The 24,343-nt window shown below is 37.8% G+C and overlaps 1 protein-coding gene across 1 annotated transcript; it reads right to left on the bottom strand.

The window, feature by feature from the left end:
• Positions 1–1,376: 1,376 nt before the first annotated feature.
• Positions 1,377–6,955, bottom strand: LOC126796959 (ABC transporter G family member 15-like). Its single transcript, XM_050523667.1, has 9 exons — positions 6,754–6,955; positions 4,147–4,226; positions 3,585–4,046; positions 3,331–3,456; positions 3,094–3,228; positions 2,505–2,789; positions 2,124–2,396; positions 1,839–1,946; positions 1,377–1,745 (listed from the first exon to the last, which is right to left on the bottom strand). Exons 1-9 carry the CDS (start codon positions 6,953–6,955, stop codon positions 1,377–1,379), a joined length of 2,040 nt encoding a protein of 679 aa, XP_050379624.1.
• Positions 6,956–24,343: the final 17,388 nt, after the last annotated feature.

Here is a 24,343-nt window from a genome sequence, read left to right on the forward strand (position 1 = left end):
CCAGCACTTCAATTTCGTTGAACAAAATCCCAAATAAAATTTTCAGATTTGGTGATTAACAAATTCTCACTCAAATAAAGAGCAATTTAAGATCAGTAAAGAACGGGATACAAATCAATCAATTTGGGTTTCAAAATTACACAATAGAGCAAAACAATGACATAAAATACTTACACATGCACTTGAGTCGAAGGAAAAAGAGGATGTTTCTGGGAAAAAGAACGAAAGAAAAAACAAAACGGGATTGAGAAGAGTGATGAGAGAGAATGAATGAAAAGGTTGACCCCTACTAATTAAAAAAAAATATGTTTTGTTACAATCGTTTTACTATTTTTATTAAGAAATATATAAATCGTTTTTAAAAAAGAAAAAAATAATATCATTTCTAAAAAAAAATTAATCTCGTGTTTAATTTTGTAAGAAAAAAAATCTATGTTTAATTCCCCAACCAATTTCACCGGTAAAAAAAGCCTGTATTTAATATCTTGTCTTTTTTCGAACAAAAATATTCAATATTTCTTTGGTAAATGGCATGTATTCAATTCTCAATTGACCTATGTAAACCATTTTATATTGTCAGATTTTTATAGAAAGATGACAAAAAAGACCAAATATATATTCTACACTAATAATGAAACCCTAGAAGTCAAACTTTGACAATGTTTCTATCGATTAAATTGGACCACAATCTTGAAACACTCATAAATAGGGACAAAACCATCAAAAGCACACACAGATCTGTTAGATGAAATAATTAATGGGATAGACAATAATTAATGAGTGCATAACGTTAAGTGTGATAGATCTGCAATAAAAGAGGACTGCAAATATTCTGATTCACTCGACCCCAATTGTTTCTACTGGCCCCAAGGTTTTCTCTCAGCTTGTGCTGTCGAAATGGAAAAAGGGCAAGAGGACAGTCTCTCTTTTATAGGGCTGCTGTCCTACAGATTGTGAGATTGATAAGGGTGTACAATGTTAAGTCATTTTTGCCCTTCAGTAATTGAATAATGGCATGTAACTTAACGGGCTCAGTCACAGCCTACACTTAAACTGGGTCCGGCCACTAAAATTTCATGTACAAAAAAATTACATTTCAAAAGTTGGTAGTTCCAAATTCCTAGTGGGCCAAAATTCATGTAGCATTTGTAGAAAATTTCCTTCTCGGTTACTTGCACTTAGTTATTTCAATGATGAACTAGTAAGTAGTAACACTTGCATGGAAAAATTACGAAACATTACAAACTGATAATATCGAACATCAAGGCTAAAGCAAAGTGATGAGAGATCATTATTTATATCTACAAGATTACATCGATATCGATCTAAACCAGTGAAATTTCAGTCCTTCCTCAATTTAGGGTTTACGTTGTACATTATGGAAGTGGTGATCCGATACCTTCTTGTGAAGATAACGGCGTAAGGGTTCGATGTCTCTTCGAGGAAGAGATATAATATTGATCCTTTCTGAATGAAGCAACCTTATTGACATGGCTTTGGAGGGTGATTCTCTTGGCGTAGAGTCTCTGGAAATATAATGATGATCTCTCCTTGTATTTCAGTATCACATAAAAGATGAGTCTCAGACCAACTAAGATGCAGACAAGAGCAGCCAAATTCCACCACTTAGAACTATCCGGATTTATCCCAAACATATCTCGGAGGATGATCTCACCCTTCAACTTGGGTTCTCCTTGGACAAGGGAGTCAAATTCCATCCCAATCATGTCATTCTTCAACTGACCCTGTGATATATACATAATTCTGTTTATTGGCAATTTCGTACAAAGTTTGTAGATATATAATACGAGTGTTTAGAAAAGACTAAGCCTTTATACCTCTATTGCCCATCCTGCATAACTAAGGTATGACATTGGATATTGCCAAAAGAATTTGGGGAGCTCGAAGACCCTCCGGAAAAGAAGTGAAGGCATCATCATGAAGACCTATGTGCACGAATACCAAATTGGTTTAGACGTCGGACATGTTTGACTACATTATGGAAGAGATTAGTACAATCAATTATCACACAGTATGTTGGTAAAACGTCTATCACGCTGCCTCAAGAGGTGGTTAATTTGATTCTTATAAAAAAAAATATTGATCTAATATAAACTACTTACGGTGACAGCAGCAGCGCAACCGATGCCCATCAAGAGATTTGGAACCACCGATGCAACAATTAAGGCTGTGCCTTCTGTGATTACAATGCAGCACAAGAGATTCAAACAAAAATACAAGTAACGAGAGAACCCGGTGTGAAATTGCACCATGTAATAGAGTATTGTTCCAGCAGAGAAAGCCATGAGAATGACGAAAGGCAGTGATGAAATGAAGTTGGAGAGTACAAACAAAGCTTCCCCATAGTGCCCACCAAGTCTTTCACGCCTAAACACCTAAGTTTATGGAGTGGCCGGAAATAACAATGTTGGTAAACATTCAGCAAACGTAATGTACAGTGCATTTCATTACTTTCATGTATGAACTTTGTAATGCGAGCGTACCTTTAGTTCTTCAATGACAAAGGGTATGCCTCCGATAGACAAGCAAATCATGAGGCCGTAAATAAAACCATCACATTTTCCTCTTGAAACAATTGCTTGATTACCTGTCCCAATATGAAAGAAGAAGGAACCAGCACTCACTGCTATTAGAATGTAGAACAGACACCTTAACCAGTAGTAGCCAATGTCTCTAGACATGTTCAATGAAGTTCGGCAGATCAAGGTCCATAGTTGTTTCAACCAGCTAATATTATTGCCCTTGTTTGATTTTGTGGTATGCTTTTCCTGCCATTTGACGAATTACAGTATATTAAGGATAATGTGTTCATCGATGCAGGTAGCCAGCTACAATTTAAATTCATGCATATAGTACTCAATTATACGTTGGAAATTAATCAACAAGATAATTTCCACCACATTATTAAAGATCTATCATATCTAAATTAAGAGGAAAATATTTTAACAATGAAACTTAATAAGCATGGCTATCCTCTAATTTCAATAAATTGAAGCTTGCAGCAAATAAAATAAAATTACAGAATTAGCGTGCACGGTTTTGGTTATCCTCTAATTTCAATTAGTTACATACAGTGAGCAAGACTTCTTGGATCCTTTTTCTTGCATCAATTGAAAATGAGGAGGCCTTGTATTTGTTGATTAGCTTTCCTTTGATCTCTTCTGTTGTCAAGTTCATATGGGTATTTTCTGAGGGTGATGATTGTCCCTGCAAGAAAATACCAAAAGTAAGTAAATCAATAATAATGAATGATTAAGAAAGCATGCAAAAACAAATTTATTAGACGAAATGGTATGAAGGTAAACATACATAATTCATCCTTTGAGACAGGATAAGAACACTAATAACTTTGTCAAAGTCTGAACTAATACATCGTAGGTAGTGTTCCGGAGGGTTTTTTCTTGTTGGACAAGGAAATCCAGCATCAGAGTAGAACTGTATTATAAAAATGTAAGAACAACATGAACCAGCACACAGTTAGATAGACAATAAAAACGAATCTCAATTACTAATTCAATGAAATTAGTTTCTTAATAGATGTTGTATATATGAAATAGTTTTACCTTTACAGCCTTCTGCACCTCTCCAAAATAAACAGTTTGACCTTCTGCAATGAGGACCAGATCATCGAAGAGTTTAAAGACATCACTACTTGGTTGGTGAATAGAACAAATGATTATTCTTCCATCCTGAGCAATGTTTCTCAATGCCCATATCACAAAGAAAGATGAAGCACTATCTAGACCGCTTGTGGGTTCATCAAGCAACAACACATGAGGCTGTGTTAATATTTCAATACAAATGCTAAGCCTTCTCTTTTCTCCATTACTAATACCTCTCAAATGCCAATTCCCAATATGAGTCTCAGCACAATCTTGAAGACCCATTTTGGAGAGAATCTCTTCCACGACCTCACTTTTCTCTCCATTTGTCATTTTGGAAGGAAGCCTCAAATGAGCGGAGTATGTAAGAGTTTCTCTTACAGTGAGTGATCCCAGAAATATGTCTTCTTGAGTGACATAAGACTGAAATGCATAGGAAAAAAGAAATAATATTATTTCTTATGATTTTATACGTCATTAATTTCATAGCAAATATTTGGCAAATGATATCTATTGTACTTACAATATCCGTGCTATTTATGCTTCTTTTGTTGCCATTGAGTATAACATCCCCACACATTCTAACATCTGAGGGCAGCCTCCCTGTTGCAATTGATGTACACTGATTTAAAAGGATATGACTCTGAAGTCTTAACATATGAATTTATGATACGGAAGAATTAAAGTCATTACATACTTCAGTTATAGGAATAAATAGCTGCTAAAGTATAAACAAACATCTGGAATCGGCACAATGAAGATCAGAATAAAACATGTATAGGAAACAAAAACTGTATACACAGAAGGCTTGTGATCGATGACTTATTGAATTACGAGTTATGACTACTGTTCCATCACCCGCTAAGCAGATCTTCTATTTTTGTAAAACACCTTTTTTTAGTAACGAGCACATCATCATGGGCAATGAGTAGTATATATATAAGACCACTCTATATTTACATATATATATAGCCCCGTTCTAAAACGGACGTGCCGTAAAAGTGCAGACGTCTCCATGAAGATGAAGGCCGTTGATGGTGTATATCTAGGCAAACACATAGCATATGCTTCCTAGGCTGCGTCTCCATGAAGATGACAGCCACCTCGATCTCCTTAAAGTTTTAGCCGAAGATCTCACCTGAAACTTCTTCATGGATGGATCAAGGTAGTCGCAAACCGATAGCTAGCGATTTCACCGGTAATCAGAAGCTCCAGATTGAGGCTTGACCTCTACTCAACTAGAGAAAAGCCGTTGGCAAAAACAAGGGAGGTCTGTATTGTAAGGGTACGTCCTTTCCTGAGATTATATACTATGACGGGCGTTATATAGATTTTTATCGACTAGATATCATGCAACCCTTTCTATACTAATAAAATCCATTTTGTGATTTATTTCATGACCGGAACAGGGGGATACACGCGTTTTGAAAAAATTGCAAATCTGACTTCTGTATATATAAAATCTATGTTGCACGGACACGGCACTTGGAGGCGTGTCGCCGTGTCCGACACGTCCGGACACGGTGATACGACACGATACGCCTTTTTTCAATATCGGACACGCCACATGGCGTATCTGAAAATTTTGACTTTCCGATACGTTGACCGACGCGCCACAACTTCACAATGACCCAAAATGTCGCCGTGAAAGACGAATTCGACGGTGGTGTGCAGCGGTGTTAAACCCAGAAAAGAGATTATTGAATTAGTTTCCAATTCAGAGGAAATTAAGGTGGAAGTGAATTGGGAAGGAAGGAAGAATGTTGAGCTTACCAGAAGAGGACCGATTTACCTATTAAGGAGTCTTGGTTACGATGAAAGGATGACGGTGGCAGAGTAACAATGGTGAAGATGCAGAAAAGGAAAAACCCAAATTAGATCCTGATTAAAGAAATCAAATGGGTGATCGAGTTAGGTATGAAGATACAAAGCCAAGCTTACCCACAGAAGCTCATCGGAATCTAGAACTGCAGATCGGATTCCATGGAAGCTCAATACTGCTACAGTTCGTGACGGAACTGTAATTTGGGCTGAGATGATGACTGATGGATATGGCTCAATAGAGAAAGAGGAGAGGAACACCGTGGTGATAATGCATGTATGATTTTTGGCTGGACGGCAGCAGAGAGAACGAAGAGAGATGGTGGCCGTGGTGAGTTCGATGGAGAAGGTGAGAGAGTTGGTGTGGCTGTGTTGTCGAACTGAGAGAGAGATGTGGCATATGGAACTTTAAGGAAAGGAGTTTGGGCTGAGGGATTATGGGCTCGATTTAGGGCCTAGAGGTAATAGACTGGAGATTTTCTAAGTCCTAGAGTTACTAGCCCAAATCTGATATTGGAGTTTGATCCAACGGCTCCGATTGATCGATGTTAGATCAACGATCATAGTTAATTTGTGTAAAAAAAATTTAAGTAAATCATTTTTAAAACGAGGACTAGGTTTACCAATTTGGACTAGGTTTGTGTATAATCGAACTAGAAATTGAAGGAGAGGACTAGGTTTACCAATTTGGGGTATTGTTAATTTATTTTATGTATTAAAAATATATATAATTAATTTTTATTTTGCCGTGTCGGAGCCGTGTCGAAATAGGAGTTTTTGAGATTTGCCGTATCGCCGTGTCGCGCCGTGTCGTGTCGCCGTGTCCGTGTCCGTGTCCATGCAACATAGTATAAAATCCTTAGAAGCCTTATAATATAATATAACACAAGAACAAACTTAATGATAAAATGTGTTGATACTAAATTGTATACAGTCAACTAATAAGCTCGTTTTCAAAAAAAAACTAATAAGCTGGGGGCCTAGAGACAGTAGTAGAGAGGGTGCAAAAGTGAGTGTGGATCAGAAGTCTCAATCTCATGTACGACGATATGAGCTAGTCAGTGCGCGCGAGCCATAAAGCTAGCATGCGAGGGATTGCGTGCTCATTTCGATCAACTTCCTAGGAATTGTAGGGTAACTAGCTAAATTCAACATGATGCGTTCCATGCAATGATTCTGTAACAACCTCAGAAATTTCAGCATCATTAATTTACGTCGCATGCAAAAACAATATATGTAAATAGTCCAAGTGAGAACAAAATCAACAAATGTTGGTTTTCATATATGAGAGAGAGAGAGAGAGAGTAACCAGCCAAGGCATCTAGTAAGGTGGATTTTCCAGAGCCAGAAGGACCCATGAGAGCCATAATCCGACCGGGTTGCGCGTGACCAGTAACCCCATTCAACAGTAGCTTTGATCTGCTTCCGCTACTAGTTTCTGCTAACGGCGCCACCACCGTTAAGTCTTGCCAGACCAAGTACCTCCCAGCCGAAGATCCAGTTCCATCCATCTCTTCCTCTTTTCTTCACTGTTCTAGCTACGTCTTTTATTGCATGCCTGCAGTTCCACTTCAAATACCGGCTCATGCAGTGGAGATATCTTACTAATTATTCTTTCTATATATAGGTGCGAAATTGTATATTGTATAAATAATATAAAGCAGATCTCAGAATCTAAGGCAAGGAGTCATATACCGATCAAATACATTAAATGCCTGAGGATGGCTACAGAGACTACTTACTTCTCATAGATATAAATATGACACCCACAAGCAGTATGGGCGTGCAGTTTCTTATTATTGTTTAGTAGTTGTGGCCGAAAATGTAGATAACCTATGATCCAGGAAATTATATAGCACAGGGTATAGTTGACCTATCATCTTCTATGAATAATGAATGCCTTATAATCTTAAATTGATCTTTCCTTCTACCTCCATTAATATCACAGGAAGTTATTAGTCAGTGTGCAGAGGGGGTATTTTTAGTTGAACACTATCGTGTATAACTATATATTACGAATTTCACGAAACCCAGGTTTTAGGTAACATGCAGGCTGCAGCATAGAGAACTAAGATTGAACTGCATGGGAGGGAGGGGAAGGGATCAGTGCGAGTTTATTTTTCTTTTTCTATTGCATGTACCGGTGGGGTGATGGCATTGATGATAATCGATACTGACATGAAGGTGGCGGAGGAAATGATAATGAAAGACGATGATTACATTATTTACATAATCATCGATCTTATTCCCATCCAACTCTTTGAGAGACGCAAGTATACATCAAACATGGGAGAGCAACCCATCCAATTCGGTGGTTATTATATATGACAATTAACAATTTGGAGGAGGAGAGCTGAAACTGTTCTATTTGGATCTAAAATACATATGTATCAGTTTGTATAATTGTATATATATGCACCTTATATTTCTATGTACAAAATGATAAATCTGTCTGAAGAAATTGGGAACAAGAACACATAGAATTTGAGAGAGATTTTCTCTTGTGATAATTCATATATATTCGTGTATTTATATACAATTAACAACTAAAGTAAGATTAAAGCAGTGAGAATGGCTGCAGCAGAAGACAGTGCCTGTAAAGCAAAGCCAAGGGGCAAATGTCACATCTTCTCAACAAGACAAACTGAACTAAATTAACCAAACTAGATGAGGCTAACTGAGTTTCTTCAACGTGTATATAGAATATAGCCATATAGGGCTAGGGTTGATAATGGTGTTATTGTCAATTTGAATTGGATCTATATAACCTTGAATATGGGTTTAGGGTTATAGCTAGATGGGATCTCACAAATGCTAAATCACAACTGAATCAAGTCCGGTTACTTTCAAGTTTAGATTAACCGTACCATATATTAGCACCGGCCAGCTCTATTATAGATCCGATTTCGATTACTGAAACTGACCCTAATTTAATTATGGCGACTTGGAACCCGGCATTTCTTTAGTTTCAAAATCAAAGACAAGTGCTCTTAGAGTATATTGCTTGTTTGTCCAAGACCGACCATTGAAAAAAAAAAGTCTTAACAGAGTAATAACATCGGCTACAAAATTGTAACCAGAGCCATCAATGAAAAGTTTCGCGTCACTCTTCACTAATACATGTACGTGAAGCCTTTCTTTCGAGCGCGCACTGACCCGATCGACTGCATGTCTTTAAGTACATATATATGTTGTTTATTCTGCTACTAGTACAATTGTTTTCCTAAAGCCTTTAGTTTGTTTTTTTTTTCCCGAAAGATCCCATATCATAACTTTTATAGTTTGTTCCGGCTGAAGATCATAGAACCAGAGCCATCAAAGTTAAATTTTGACATGAATGTTAATTAAGTACTCTCAGTTTTGACATTAATGTTCAAAATGACGCAAATAATATTCAAACCCCCATCACCTGCATATGTACAAGGTATGCTGGTACCTATAACTGCCACGCTGAGCTTAGTATGTTTATACATATATCTATTTTTAGTTTACTACTTGCCCCCATGTATAGTCCAAAATAACAGAACTTTGAACTCTCGTTCAATATCAGTTTATTGCATCATTGCTAGTTAACCGCCTTACTGTACTAAATAACCGCCATATCATGAAAGAGTTCGTACGTAACAGGGGCTAATTTGTTATTAGTATCAATTATATCTTTTCAATTAGCGCACCTACTAAACCTTGTCCTCATTTTATTCTAGACTTGCAGATATCATCTTAGGTATCTAATGGGTTATGGAATTTTCTTAGGTACACACCAGTATATAGTACTCACATTTATAAATATGACTATAAATTTATCGTCATTATGATAAAATAAATAATTATTTAAGTAAATATAGTTCTAGTATAAGTAATTACTTCACTTATAAAATTTTACAAATTTTTAAATAAATTGTTGTAACGATGATGATTTTATTTAATTATATATAAATATGTAAAATAAATATAATAATTTTGTTGTCAATGTCATAATTTAATTCAATAAAATTATTATTAATATAATAATTTAATTATAAATATTCGTATGGTATACATCGTACTATAGACGGCCCCTATGGGCTATATATATCAACTAGGGTTAGCTAAAGCGATGCTATCTTCATCTTTGAATATATTACAATATTCGGATGCATAATTAGATTAATTAATTCAGCAACCGATGGACAGAATATATCATTCAAGATCAGAACCCTTGATGCATGCGACTGATGCGAGGGTTTTCTTAATGCCGCTGCAGCGGCTAGCTGTCTCCTATATTCACAAAAATTGTATTAATGCATGTTACACGTACATGCACAAGCAACACATGTCCATCACGCAATCTAACAATATAAGAGTTCTGTACCTGGTCTGAAACTCTCCCTACTTGGTTAGTTGATCGTTTGCTGGCTGATATTAATGTTTATCATGATCGATGTATCATGGTGTACGTTGTTCATCCTCATCATTGATCCTATCATTCAATTTCTCCAAAATCAGTTCCTCAATGAGGCCCCAATTCATTTTATTTTCTCCAAAATAAAAGAATAAGTAAAATGTCTGAATACCACCTAGGAGCTATTCTTTGTAGTTTTGTTTTCTTTCTTTTGTTTTTGTACTTCCATCATCGAAAAAGAAAATCTGATACGGCCATTAGGGGATTTAGGGCCATATATTTTTATCCAACGCTATGACATTCAGACAAATGAGAATGTGTCATCCTATAAACTACATCCTACAAACTACATATAATATATATGCACTCGAAGCTCCAAAACGACCATGATTTATATTTTTACTAAAATTACCTAAATTTCTAATTATAGTGGTCCTATAATTAAGTCATATCCATAATGCCCTTTAGAGTTTACTCTTCACGTACTTATATTTTTCGTTTTGGATGCAGATTAGTGTGTGCTTGGGAATGGTATTTTAGAGGAAGAAGGTTTCCCAGTTAAGTTCCTATAAACCAGTGACTAATTAATTATGGGCTTTTCGATCTCTTAGTATAATATATATGTATAATGTGTCGTTCTACATGCTTGAATCCAATTTCTTCCAAAGAAAGGCATGGCTGGTACTAGTTCGAACCCAAATTAAACCATCACCCTAATAATCCAGCTGATCCGTATCATGATAACGAGATGATGAAACCATATGAGTTCTTCTTCAACAGGTTTCCACCGGGCTTTAAGTTTCTACCTAGTGATGAAGAGTTGATTCTTCAGTACTTAACCAACAAACTCTTGAATATACCTCTTCCGACCAACAAAATCCTTGATCTCAATATTTATAACTTCAGTCCCATGCAACTCTCTCTCTCTCTCTCTCTCATTTGCATGAAAGCATGTTGTTTTTTCCAAACGTGTTACTTCGTTTTTCTTTTCATAACTGCATTATAGGATGGCCGGGATGAGTATGTTCAGTACGTGCTGAAGCCGCACACAAGAACTCTTACGTCCGATTATCTCAATTCATTTAGTACATTTATGAATTGATAATTTTTTTTCAATCGGACAACCTAGGTCTTGATGAAAATGTTATCTTTAAGTGGTTATCTACGTCCCGATAATAAACAATTACATACGTATATCATTATTCTAGTCTTGATCTGTGAATGTTTTCACGGAAGTTAATCTTGATCATAACTTCTCACTACCTAGTACCCACTACGTACACATGTCTCTTTTCTATAATTATCTTTTTATTTTATAAATTTAGTTTATTTTTACTTTACAATCCATATATTTATTTGTGAGAAACTAATGACAGATTAATACATCTGTCAGTTTGTAATTTGATGGTACTCTCGTGCTCGTTTTATAGTCGTAAAAATAATAAAAATTGAAATAAATTTTCTTTGTGATACATATATAATTACATTACCCCTCAAAAACATAAATAATTACATATCTAATGATATAACGACTACTACTCCATTGGTCTTTCTCCCTACATCATTCCCAAGTTAACACCACTAATGAAAATTAAACATATTTAGCACACATATCATCATCTATTTCAATTTTTTTTTGGACGAGATCACACATATCATGATCATCAGTTCAAGTTTCTGTATCATGACCGAATAATTATATACCACCTTTACGTATGTATTTCTATTTTCTCCTCATTGGAAAAGAGATATTTCCATATTTTTTCTTGTGTGAGGCTAATTTATGCACCCTTTTTTTTATAATTTTTTGCGGACAGTGATGCACAGATATCGTGAAGAGGAAGAAATGTACTTCTTTAACCCAAGGGACCAGAAGTATCCGAATGGTAAGCGTCCCAACCGCATAACTGATGATGGTAAAGGATTTTGGAAGGCAACTGGTAAAGTTAAACAAATTTTCAATCAAAGGAAGAAGTTAAGTATTGGATCCCGGAAGACACTGGTCTTCTATGAAGAGAAACCAAAACATGGTGAAAGAAAGACCAACTGGATTATGCATGAATACATAATCAATAATATATAGCATCCCACCAACAAGTAGAAAAGAATGGTTCAATACTTCAATGATCTTATTCTTCTCCATAAGGATAAGGAGATATATATAGTGATACAATACTAATTCTAATGGGAGAATATCTCCTAAGATTATACAAAATACTTCACCTATATTTATAAGGAGACTAAGCATCTTAGAATATTCTACACTCTCCCTCAAGTTGTCGATCATGTCCAACTTGTCAATTACATCATCAAATGCTTTCTTCGACACTCATTTTGTAAGAACATCTGCCAACTGATCCTCTGTATACACGAAAGGAAATCGAATGACTTTCATGTCCAATTCTTTGATAAAAAATCGATCTACTTCTACATGCTTAGTCATGTCATGCTGAACAGGATTATGAGCAATTTCAATTGCTGATGTGTTATCACAATGTAGGTCCATAGGTTTGTTGAGTCTAAAACCTAAGTCTTTTAACACATTTCGTATCCATAACAATTCACATACTCCGTGAGCCATACCTTGAAACTCCGCTTCAGCACTTGATCTAGATACAACCTTTTGTTTCTTACTATGCCTAGTAACTAAATTTCCTCCAACAAACGTGAAGTATCCAGATGTAGATTGTCAGTCAGTCTTATCCCCTGCATAATCAGCATATGTGTATCCCACAACTTCTAATTCATTCTTCTTTTCAAACAACAAATCTTTTCCAGGTGCTTTCTTGAGATACCTCATAATATGATATACTGCACTCATATGCTCTTCACTTGGACAATGCATAAATTGACTAACCACACTCACATCACAAGCAATATCAGGTCTAGTATGAGAAAGATAAATGAGTCTCCCTACTAGACGTTGATACCTTCCTTTATCGGTTAGAGCTTGGTCTAGATAAATGGCGAGGTTGTGATTCATCTCAATCATTGTCTCAGTAGGTCTACAATTGCGCATTCATGTCTCAGCTAATAAATCAAGTACATACTTATGTTGAGATAAAGAAATTCCGTTCTTCGATCTTGCTACTTCAATTCCAAGAAAATACTTTAATTCCCCAAGGTCTTTCATCTCAAACTCCTTTGAGAGATATTTCTGTAAAGCCTTCATCTATTTCAGATCATCTCCTGTGACAACCATATCATCCACATACACTATCAAAGCTGTGAGTTTACCCTAACTACGTTTGATAAACAAAGTGTGATATGAATTACTCTGCTGGTAACCAAATGCCTTCATTGATTTGGAGAATCTTCCAAATCAAGCTCTAGGGGACTGCTTCAGGCCATATAAAGATTTCTTCAATTTACAAAATTTGCCAGCATCACACGGCTTATGTTTAACACTGGGGGCATGTCCATATATACCTTGTAATACCCCGAATTTTCGGGTTTGTTTTTGTAAAAATTCTTGTAAGTCATTTAACTTCAAAATTGAATAAATCGCATTTTTTCGTTTTCTCGTCAATGTCAAACGAAACAAAAAAACCCACTTCGGAAATTTAAAATTTAAAAACGTTGTCTGTGGACACATCACGAAACAAAAACTCAGGAGTCGACTTTTACTCCGTCACTCGTCTCCGAAAACTTCCTTCACGAAAGTTGTAAAGCTCGTCGATACGAGTTCATGGACACATCACGCACCTTAATCGGACGTCATATGTGGAAGTTATTGTTGATAGAAGTTGGTTTCCGATTTTGGAAAACGTATAAAAGGAGGTTTTGGGAAACCCTAGTTTCCAAAACAAGAAAACTCTCCCTCACCCCGCAACCTCTCTTCCTTGCCTCTCGACCCCGACCCTTCTCTCTCAAAATCGCCTCTGCCGATCTCTCATCTCCGACCACTGTGCCCCTGACCGCCGGTCCCAAAGGCACCGCACGGTCTGCAGCTTCAACCCATGGACTCGACACACCACCTCATGCCCCCATGAAGCTCGATCAGCGGTCCTAAGATCTTGCAAATTCCGCCGCCTCCAAGCTTCTTCTCCGATGACACCAGAGCACGGGGCCAGCTCATCTTGGCCGATCCTCACCACCGGTGCCACCTGCAAGCAAATTTGTGCTCAAATCACACTGCCACCTCATCCTTCACGAATTCGACCGCCGTCGGCATCTCAAGCTTCTTCGGTGACTTCCCGGCAGTTCTAGGGTCCAATATAGGTATGAAAATGCCTTGAATCGTGTGATGTACATTCTTTGTGTTGATTTTTTCGTGGTTTGAAGAGTTTTGGAGGAGGAGGAGGGCGAGCTCATGCCGCCGCCTAGGGCGGCACATGAGAGAAATTGGAGTGGTGCAGAGACGGCATTAGGCCGTGGAAGGGAGGAGGAGAGGAGAGGAGTGGGTTGTGTGTGGCCGTGGGCAAGCCACACACGCGATTGGAAGTGGCGCGTGAGCACCACGCGCACCCACTGTGGGCGGCACGTGAGCGCCACGTGCAGCTACCGGAGGGTGGCGCATGAACCCCACGCGCCGCCACGTGTGGCGGTGCGCGAACAATAAATTTATGAACAGTACTTTTGTAAAAAGTAATTTATATACAGTAAATTATACAAGTAATTTTTATACAGTAAATTGTAAAAATAATTTTGTATCAGTAATTATAAAAGTAATTTCTGAACAGTAATTCAGTTAATAGCATTTAGTGAACAGTAATTTAGTGAGCTGTGATTATGTGAACAGTAATTACGTAAAAACCGTAATTTTGCTGAACATGTAAACAGTTGTGCTGTTTCGGCATCTGAGGTTTTACGCAACGTTTCTAATCAGTTTATTATACAACTAGGTGACCGACAAATTGAGTGAAGGATTTGCTTTCGGTATTGTGGAAATTACGCTTAGAAAAATAAGGTGAGTAAATCTCGCAATGATCATCATGATCGAAATAGTGTTATAATTATTGAATTTAGTTTGAGTTGTTACCATAGTCGTTGCATCACTAGTTTATAAAAATTATTTTAAAAATATGTTTTGGTTTAAATTACGTGAACTTGATTGTCTACAGTTCATAGGTAAGTGAAACACTATTTTAATAAATGATTTTTAAAAGGTTTTAGTGATTATGGACTATCGTGAATGTGAGTAAATCTCACTATGACGAGTCTACCCTTGGCGATGACTCATATTTACGTTTTATTCAAAAGATAAAACTATGACATGTATATGATATAGTGGGTTGTGTATGTGTATAAATGGTAAATATGATACATATATATGGGTTGCTATATTATATACTGTCACGTTCTTATTTCCAAATTAATTTTACTGTGGCAACTATATTTATTTTATTTGAGCAAGAGTCGCTTGGCTGTTGTACAATAATATGTGTGGATTGTTATTGTACGTGGTTTTAACTTTGAGTCTTGTTAAAATGTTTTTTTCTGTCTTCAGACGTGTTAGCAGTATCGGAACCAAGTCTTGGTCGGGTGACAGTTACGATTCAGTTAGAGCTCTAGTCTGTCTGCTGGTGTACTGCATGAGGGGTAACAGATGCGTTGCCTGGGTCTCATGAGTACCCATATTTTTGTGATATTGGGTAACATATGGGTTGCCCAGTATATGACGGCGTATTACATGAGGGGTAAAAGATGAGTACCTGAGTCTCATGAGTACCCGTATTATAAATGTAATTTGGGTACAGATGGATTTCCCAATGTCTCATGAGCACATATATTTTCTGATATTATTGGACATTCAGATGGTTTGTCCTGTGTCTTATGAGTACATTTATATTTAAATGTCATATGTATTTTCTTTTGTATATGATGTGTGTTATACTGTTGGTTTACTCATACGAGCTGCAAAAGCTTACCGGGTTTGTGTTTACAATCCCGGTGCACATATTCGATGGTGTAGGGGAAAGTTTTGCAGGTGTGGATTAGCAGAATTGGAGGGCTACTCTAAAGATTTTCGAAGTTTAATATTTCTATTTGTGGTGAGGATTGAGAGGATTTTACATTTCCATTTGTTATAATACTTGAATTATAAACTGATTTTGTAATAATCAAATCGACTGATACGTACTATGGACTCAGTTACGATACACTGTGACTATAAAATAATTTCAATATATTTGATATTATTTTAGAGTTTTTCATGGGTCGATTTTCGAGTTTAGCACTCGAATTTCGGGGTTGTGACATACCTCTTCTTCTAAGTTTCCGTTGAGAAATGCATTTTTGACATCAAATTGGTGAAGAGGCCAGTCTCGAGCTGCTGCGAGTGAGATCAGAATTATGACCGTATTGATTTTTGCTGCAGGGGCAAATGTCTCTTCATAATCGACCCCATAACGTTGGGTGTATCATTTAGCAACCAATCTCACTTTATACCTATCAATAGTTCCATCAGTTTTAAGGTTCACTGTATAGACCCAACGACACTCGACCATCTTCTTTCCAGCTGGCTTAGTCACTATATCTCAAGTTGAGGTTTTTTGTAGTGCTTCAAGTTCTTCATTCATCGCTTGCTTCCACTTGGGATCTGTCAATGCATCATGTACGATACTAAGAATAGATACAGTGGATAATTGATCAACAACCAGAGCATATGACATAGAAAACTTATGACTAGACATATAATTGGCTACATAATATTTTACTTTAGCTGTAATATCTGGTTCATAGTGTTTCCTAGGAATATCTTTAGTGACCCTTGTGATTTCCTAGGTTCAATATTATCTACCCCGACTAATTCATTTGAATTTAAAGATACTGAGGAGGAACACTCGCGGTGGATTCTCTTGTAGACGGTGTAGAGTGGGGGGAAACCTTTAGTGACGGCTCCTCTGATCACAATCCAAAAAAGGTAATGTATTATCTTCATCTATAGCTTGATCATCACGCGGGCGTGGGCCCTCTGTTTCTCTAATACATGCAGATTCATGTGAACGTGAATATGAAGATGGCAATACTACTCGGCTTGGCTACGACTTGGCTGGCTTGGTTGGCTTGGTTGGCTTGCATCTTCAGTTGTCTCATTCACACCTTGAGATGGAATCAAAGTCTGTTGATCAGACGGGGACACCCCAACATCAGTCACGCGGGGCCCAGCAGCAGTACCATCACATGTTTCTGCTCCTGCATCGTTCATTCCCGGGGCGTAAGTTCACGTACAGTCGGGGCATCTGTAGGGACTTACGTGCTACTAGTGCCGAACTTTGCTTCTATATCTTCAAATTCTTCAAAGTCAAACAGATACGGGGAATTCCCTTCATAATTTTTCTCCCCCTGAAGGGAAAGACACCGGAACAACAAGCCCAATTTTTCTATATCTTTGTTGTTGTTATTGTTGTTGTTGTTGTTGTTGTTGTTGTTGTTGTTGTTGTTGTTGTTGTTGTTGTTGTTGTTGTTGTTGTTGGGGATATGAACATAGCAACAAGCCCAAATACAAGAGGCTCACATTTGGTAATGATGACACTAAAAGATGTTTGTGGAGTTGTTGGTGAGGGTTTTGAAATTCAATTAACCGAGAATGAGTACGATTGATGAGATAAAGCAGTAGACTTCACAACTTCACCCCAATATCACGAGGAACATTCATGCCAAATAATGAGGCACGAATAGCTTCAAGCAATTGTTGATTCTTCCTCTCTGCCAAACCATTTTGTTGAGGAGTGTAGGAATTTGAAGTCTGATGACGAATGCCACGAGCACGCATAAATTCCTGCATTGGGCTATTAATATACTCTCTGCCATTGTCTAATTGTAAAATTCGACTAACCTGTTGGTAATGTGTAGACACCATATTGTGAAATTCTTTGAACATGAAGTAGACATTACTCTTGTTCTTCAATAGAGATACCCAAGTCATATGATTACCGTCATCAATAAAAGTCACATAATAACGATCTCCAGAAAGAGAAGGGATTTTGGCAGAACCCAAAACATCAGAATGAATCTTCATAAATGAAATAAGACTTTTATTAAGACTTGGTGCATACGAAATACGATGGCTTTTAGCCAATTCACATACATGACAATGAAAATCTGACTCACTAACAATTGAAAAAAGGTGAGGTTGTAGTTTTCTAAGATAACTAAAAGAAAGATGTCTGAGACGGCAATGCCATAACCAAACGGCTGCCTTTGCACTGTCTACTTCATTGACTTGATTAACTTGACCCAATAAATGTTGCCCTCCCCTTTCTTTCAAATCCAAGTAGTGCAGTTTCCCCCGTCTAACACCATAGGCGAGAATCCGCCGGGTTAGAATGTCCTGAAACACACAAAATGAGGGATAAAAGGTTACAATACATGTTAAAGCCTGAATAATCTAACTAACAGAAAACAGGTTATACTCCAAGGAAGGAACAACTAAGACAGAATCAAGGGTTTATGTATTAGAGAAGATAACAAAACCTTCCCCGATAACAGGGGTAGGAGTACCATCAACAGTAGAGACAATTTGTTCGGATGAGGGTTGTAATTTGACTACGAGTTGAGAATCATTAGTCATATGGTCGGAAGTTCGGTGTCAATAATCCAAGTATTATTCAAAGATACCCTACCATTCATACATGATTGTGCTACATTAGCGGAGGAAATAGAAGTCTGCGCGTCCTCGGTGGTAGCTATATTGGTCTTTGCTTGAATCCTATGAGGTTTCTTGGTAAAGTCCCACCAATCAGGATAACCAATGACTTCATAGCACCGGTTCTTGCTATGACCCAACTCGCCACATACTGGACACTTCGTGTTGCTAAAAGAATTTGTCTTTGCAGGAGAGCGGCGAGCTGGGGGGCTGGTGAAGCCTGGTGGAGGGCCTTGGTTGTGCTGGGTAGCCATAGTAGGTGACTCAGGAGCATATCTCATCACCTGCCTTTCAGAATGAACTTTGCCTATGTTCGCATAGCTTTGCTCCATGGTAAACTTTGGATCTTTGCGAAGAATCTCCCCACATACTTGATCGTATTTGGAATCGAGCCCACTCAAGAACATGTGAAATCGCATACGTGCCATAGCAGAAGTGTCTTGGAGAACTGCACCAACGGTGTTGTTTTGAGATGATGTACGTTGATCAATCTCTTGAAACATTCCAACCAACTCATTGTAGTAATGGGAAGAGTACGACCTTTTTGTTTTTGCAGTGAATCACTTCTTATTCAGCTCAAAAATGCAGGTTTCATCTGAATTATCATAAAAAGGTTGCTGAAATGCTTCCCAAACTTCTTTTGTTGTTTGAGGCTGAAATGCTTCCCAAACTTCCATGGAGTCAATGAGCCAACTCTTCTCACTCTTTTATTCTCAGTGGCCCAGATATTAAATTCAGGAGTGCCCTCGACGGGTACAGCTTTAGCTCCGGTGAGATAACCTTCTTTTCTACATGCTCCAATCCTCATCTCAATTAGAGGTGCCCATATTGAATAATTATTTTCGTTCAAAGGAACACCCGTTGGAAAAAGCGAAATTGTCTTGAATGGTGGTGTGATAGTGGTTGATAATGTAGGGAGGCATGTTGGAAGTAGAGGATGTCGAATCCAGAAAGGGCTGCTCTTCAATTGCCATTGAAAAATCGTTTCAAGAAAGCTGAAGAAAACAAACTTTGCTGCTGCTTGTACTTTTGTGGGGGGGGGGGGGGGGGGGGGCTACGTCTGCTTCAACTTGGGTTAATGGCTCAGCTTGGCGAGGGGAAATTTTGGCTTCTAGGTGGGTACGGTGCAGCTGTGTGGTGGTGGTATTCAGTTTTTTTTTCAGGGTTTTTGCTCTGTGGATACGGGTTTCAAGATTTTGGTTTACGATGGAGTTTAAAATTTTGGGTTTTTCTTTTTCGCGGCTCTGATACCAAGTAGAAAAGAATGGTTCAATACTTCAATGATCTTATTCTTCTCCATAAGGAGATATATATACTGATACAATACTAATTCTAATGGGAGAATATCTCCTAAGATTATACAAAATACTTCACCTATATTTACAAGGAGACTAAGCATCCTAGAATATTCTACACTGGCCGACAACAGGGTATGCACACAACTCCACCGTTAGTTAGCTTCTGCATCATTTTTCTTGTTGAAATGAACTTCTGAATCGATCATTTTATACATGATGGCCGGATTTGTTCATGTGTTAATAATAAGTCTTGGTTTTTTGGTGCAGTTGGACGATTGGCTTGTGTGTAAGATGTCTGAGCCTAAACCAAACACCGGGAATGAAGTAAAAATAGAGATGACAAATTCAGTGCCATTTGAGGATTTCGAGCACGACCTTCCGCCAGTGCTTGAATTCTCTGCGACTTCGGACCTAGAGGAACAAGATAATAACGTGAGCGTTGAAAGCGAGCAAGCATTGGATAATGGCATCATGACAGTACAATATGGCACTACTACTGGTTTCCAGTCTCAACATGTAATTAATAGACTTGTGTGCGAGGTCGTCGTATCCTGATTATCATCATCAACGAAACGTTTCATTGCTTTCAAGCTCTTTTTAACAGTGTTAGCGATGCTATTTCCAGCCTTGCTGGAGGAGACAACAACAATGGAACGATGACTACACCATATGATGGTTCAAATGATCTGAAGACGTGTTAAATGTGGATAATAACTTGCATGCGCATCTTGATCAGCAAGACCTTCCATCACTCCAGAACACTTCGATGCCCTCTAATATTAACAGCGTCGAGTCTGCTATTGCCAGTCTTGCCTGCTGTACAGTGTTTCCTGATATGGCATTCCGACAAGTTCCTCATGCTTTTGGAGCTGAGTATGAGAAAAATGTTGCTGCCGGAAATGGAATCCAAACAATCAGTCCTATCAGACTTCTCAGGTACCGAACCTCATCAATCGATCTCTATGCAAAGTTTGGACGACAATGGCTTCCTCCCTCCATTACCGCAGTGTTATTACTACTATGATGATCGAGAATATGGTTCTTTTTTATATGCCAGTTAAATTTGGGCAGAACTGTCTCTTTGTACTGGACGTTCCTACCGATCGACAAGGCCCGAGTAGGAGGATGACATTTATCTTTCACTTTGTACATTTTTTACAATAAAACTTTGGTAGGTTTAGGGCTCGTCAACGGCCCATGAGTGGCGGATCCGGGACGGACCCGATCGGATTTTAATAAATTTAAATAAGTAGCGGACCGGTTATTTTCACAAATACGAAGATCCAATCTTTTCCACCTAAAGCGGGTCTTCCGGTTTTTTGCGGGCCGGCCCGAGCCTTGTGGGCTTTTACGGGCCGGGTCTTGCGGCCTTGTATTAGAAAAAAATATATAATACTCTAATTTACGGGTTTGAAACAATAAAATAATTATTATAAAATATTCTAAAAAAATCACAAATAAATTCTAGTTTTGAAATATTGTCGATTGACACCAATAGATGTGATCAATATATATATTTAGGGACCATGTAAAAATTTCATCCGTTTTGAACATGGTTTGACCGTCCGTACCTACGGTCAACAAAAAAAACATGCGTTTTCACATAATAAAACCTCATTGACCGGCGATTTGCCAAATGAGTTTCCTCGTTGCGACCACGCACGATCGGTGACAAAAATTAGGTGATTTCAAATATACATACTGATCAAATCGGATATTGTCAATCGATTCCGAGAAATTTTCTTCATATAGTCGCTTCATAATGCGATAGTTTTATTCTAAACCTAATATAAAGGTTATGATACATTAGTTCACACTTAGGCGATCACCAATTCTAGTTCGAAATATGGTTGATCGACACTACAGATGTGATTGATATATATATTTAGGGACCCCATAAAAATTTCGTCCGTTTTGGACATGTTTGACCGTTCGTACCAACGGTCAACTAAAAAAGAGGCGTTTTGACATATTGAAACCCCATTGACCGGGGCTTTGCCAAATAGATTTCTTCAGTTCGACCGCGCACGATAGGTAACAAAAACTAGGTGATTTCAGATATGGAAACGATTTTCGGCGTTCGTATATTTGTAATAAGTTCTTCCTTAGGGCATATTAGTGGTGTTTTCGATTTACCGAAAATTTCAACGGTTAAACGAGGTCCGAATTGGATGAAATTATTCTAGGGTCACTAAATATATATACCGATCGCATTGGCTCGTGTCGATCGATCCCAAAAAGTTTCCTTCATATAGTCGCTTCATAATGCGATAGTTTTATTCTAAACCTAATATAAAAGTTATGATACATTAGTTGACATTTAGGAGATCGCCAACTCTAGTTCGAAATATGGTTGATCGACACGAGCAGATATGATTGGTATATATATTTACGGACCTCGTAAAAATTTCGTCTGTTTTGGACATGGTTTGATCGTTCGTACCTACGGTCAACAAAAAAAAACGTTTTGACATATTGAAACCCCATTGACCGGGGCTTTGCTAAATAGGTTTCCTATGTGTGACCGTGCATGATAGATAATAAAAATTAGGTGATTTCAGATATGCAAACGGCTTTCGGCATTCGCATCTTTGTAATGGGTCCTCCCTTAGGACATATTAGTGGTGTTTTCGGTTTATCGAAAATTCCGACGGTCAAACGAGGTTCAAATTTGATGAAATTTTTACATAGTCACTAAATATATATACCGATCACATCGGCTGGTGTTAATCGGTCCCGAGAAGTTTCATTCATATAGTCACTTCATAATGTGAAAGTTTTATTATAAACCTAATATAAATGGTATGATACATTAGTGGACACTTCGGCGATCGATAACTCCTGTTCGAAATATGGTCGATCAACACCAGCAAGTGTGATCAGTATATATATTTAGGGAACCCGTTTAAATTTCACCCGTTTTGGATATTGTTTAACCGTCCGTACCTACGGTAAAAAAAGGTGTTTTGACATATTAATCCTCATTGATCGGGACTTTGCCAAATGAGTTTTCTTGGTGCGACTGCACACAATCGATGACAAAAATTAGGTGATTTCAGATATGCAAATGGCTTTTGGTGTTCGCATTTTTGTAATGGGTCTTCCCTTATAACATATTAGTGTTGTTTTCGGTTTACCGGAAATTCCGACGGTCAAACGAGGTCCGAATTGGATGAAATTTTTACAGAGTCACTAAATATATATACCGATCATATTGACTGGTGTCGATCAATCCCAAGAAGTTTCCTTCATATAGTTGCTTCATAATGCAATAGTTTTATTCTAAACCTAATAAAATATGTATGTATAATATTTTATTATTTAGCGGGATTTTACGGGCCGGGCCTTGCGGGCTTTTGGCGGTTCGGGCCGGGTTTCACACCCTAAATCTAAGCCCGGCCCTCTACCCACGGAAGCAGGCTTTGGCGGGCTTTCTCGTGGGCTGGGCCGGGTAAAAGCCTATAGAGCTTGCGGGGCTCCGCGGATTTTTCGGATCCGCGGGATAAATGATGAGGCCTAAGTAGGTTTTCGGTTTTCCTAGTGCCTTGATAGTTGCATGTCCATTAAAATCTTCGGGACAACTACATGACAAAGGATGGTGTCCAAGGCTGCCATTACTGAACCAGATTTGCAAGAATGGATACATAAATTTTAGGGAAGAGAAACATAAGACGTGGAGAGAATAGGTGAGCGATATAGGTTTAGTATATATGGCTATGTCACAAGTCACAACGAACATAAAGTAAAAATAACTCAGGCTTGGCCGTGTTTTTTGCAGTGGTGATTTACATTCTACAATAATTTGCATCTGATTTCACGGTCATCTACATGCAATTGCGAGTGCATAGATTGCATGGTCATTTACAAATAATCTACAATGTGCTTGAATCATTTTATGGTTATCTACAAGGTATGTGCGTGCTTGATAGTCTTCTCATCAAAAACATTTGGCATTCAGAAAAAAAATTAAATTTAAAAAACCATCACGCCAAAGAAGCCACAATGAGCTAAGCACAAATTATTACAAAAAAAAAAGGAAAAAATGAGCTCAAGCTATGTTAAAGTATTGGTCGGGCTACTTCGATTCGGTCATCCTTAAGGATCTTGTCCTTCCTAATGGTGTACCCCTGCAAATAGATCATCATCAGTTCATCACACATTTAACCAGCTATAAGTGTCATGAGTTTGAAAACAGCACGCAGAACCGAAAAGGAAGTAGGACTTTATATTCCATTCCCAAATCATTTGCAGAATTTGGGTCACCAAAATAGAATTCCATTGTTTCTCAAAAGATAACCAAAATCTAGGTTGACTTCATATCCAATTGGGTTTTTTTTTTGTTCCAGAAGAGGCAAAAGCCCAAGCAAACAACACAACACTAACTAGCAGAGCTGGTATTAAAGTACCTACCTCTAGAAAACCCCAATCATATCATCTAGCAACGTTTTGAGTAGTGAAGTTCTTATCCAAGATATCAGCCACCATATTTCTTTCTATGTGGATGTGCTTGAGAAGGAGAACATCTAAGCAACTGCATCGGGTTCTTGCAGTTGGTAATTAAGGTACCTAGAGGGTGCATTCCAACATCAGCATTTTTAACCAAGTTAATCAGAATAGCCGAGCCTAATTC

Source organism: Argentina anserina, chromosome 6, assembly GCF_933775445.1.
Source record: "Argentina anserina chromosome 6, drPotAnse1.1, whole genome shotgun sequence".
In the NCBI taxonomy this organism is placed as follows: Eukaryota; Viridiplantae; Streptophyta; class Magnoliopsida; order Rosales; family Rosaceae; genus Argentina; species Argentina anserina.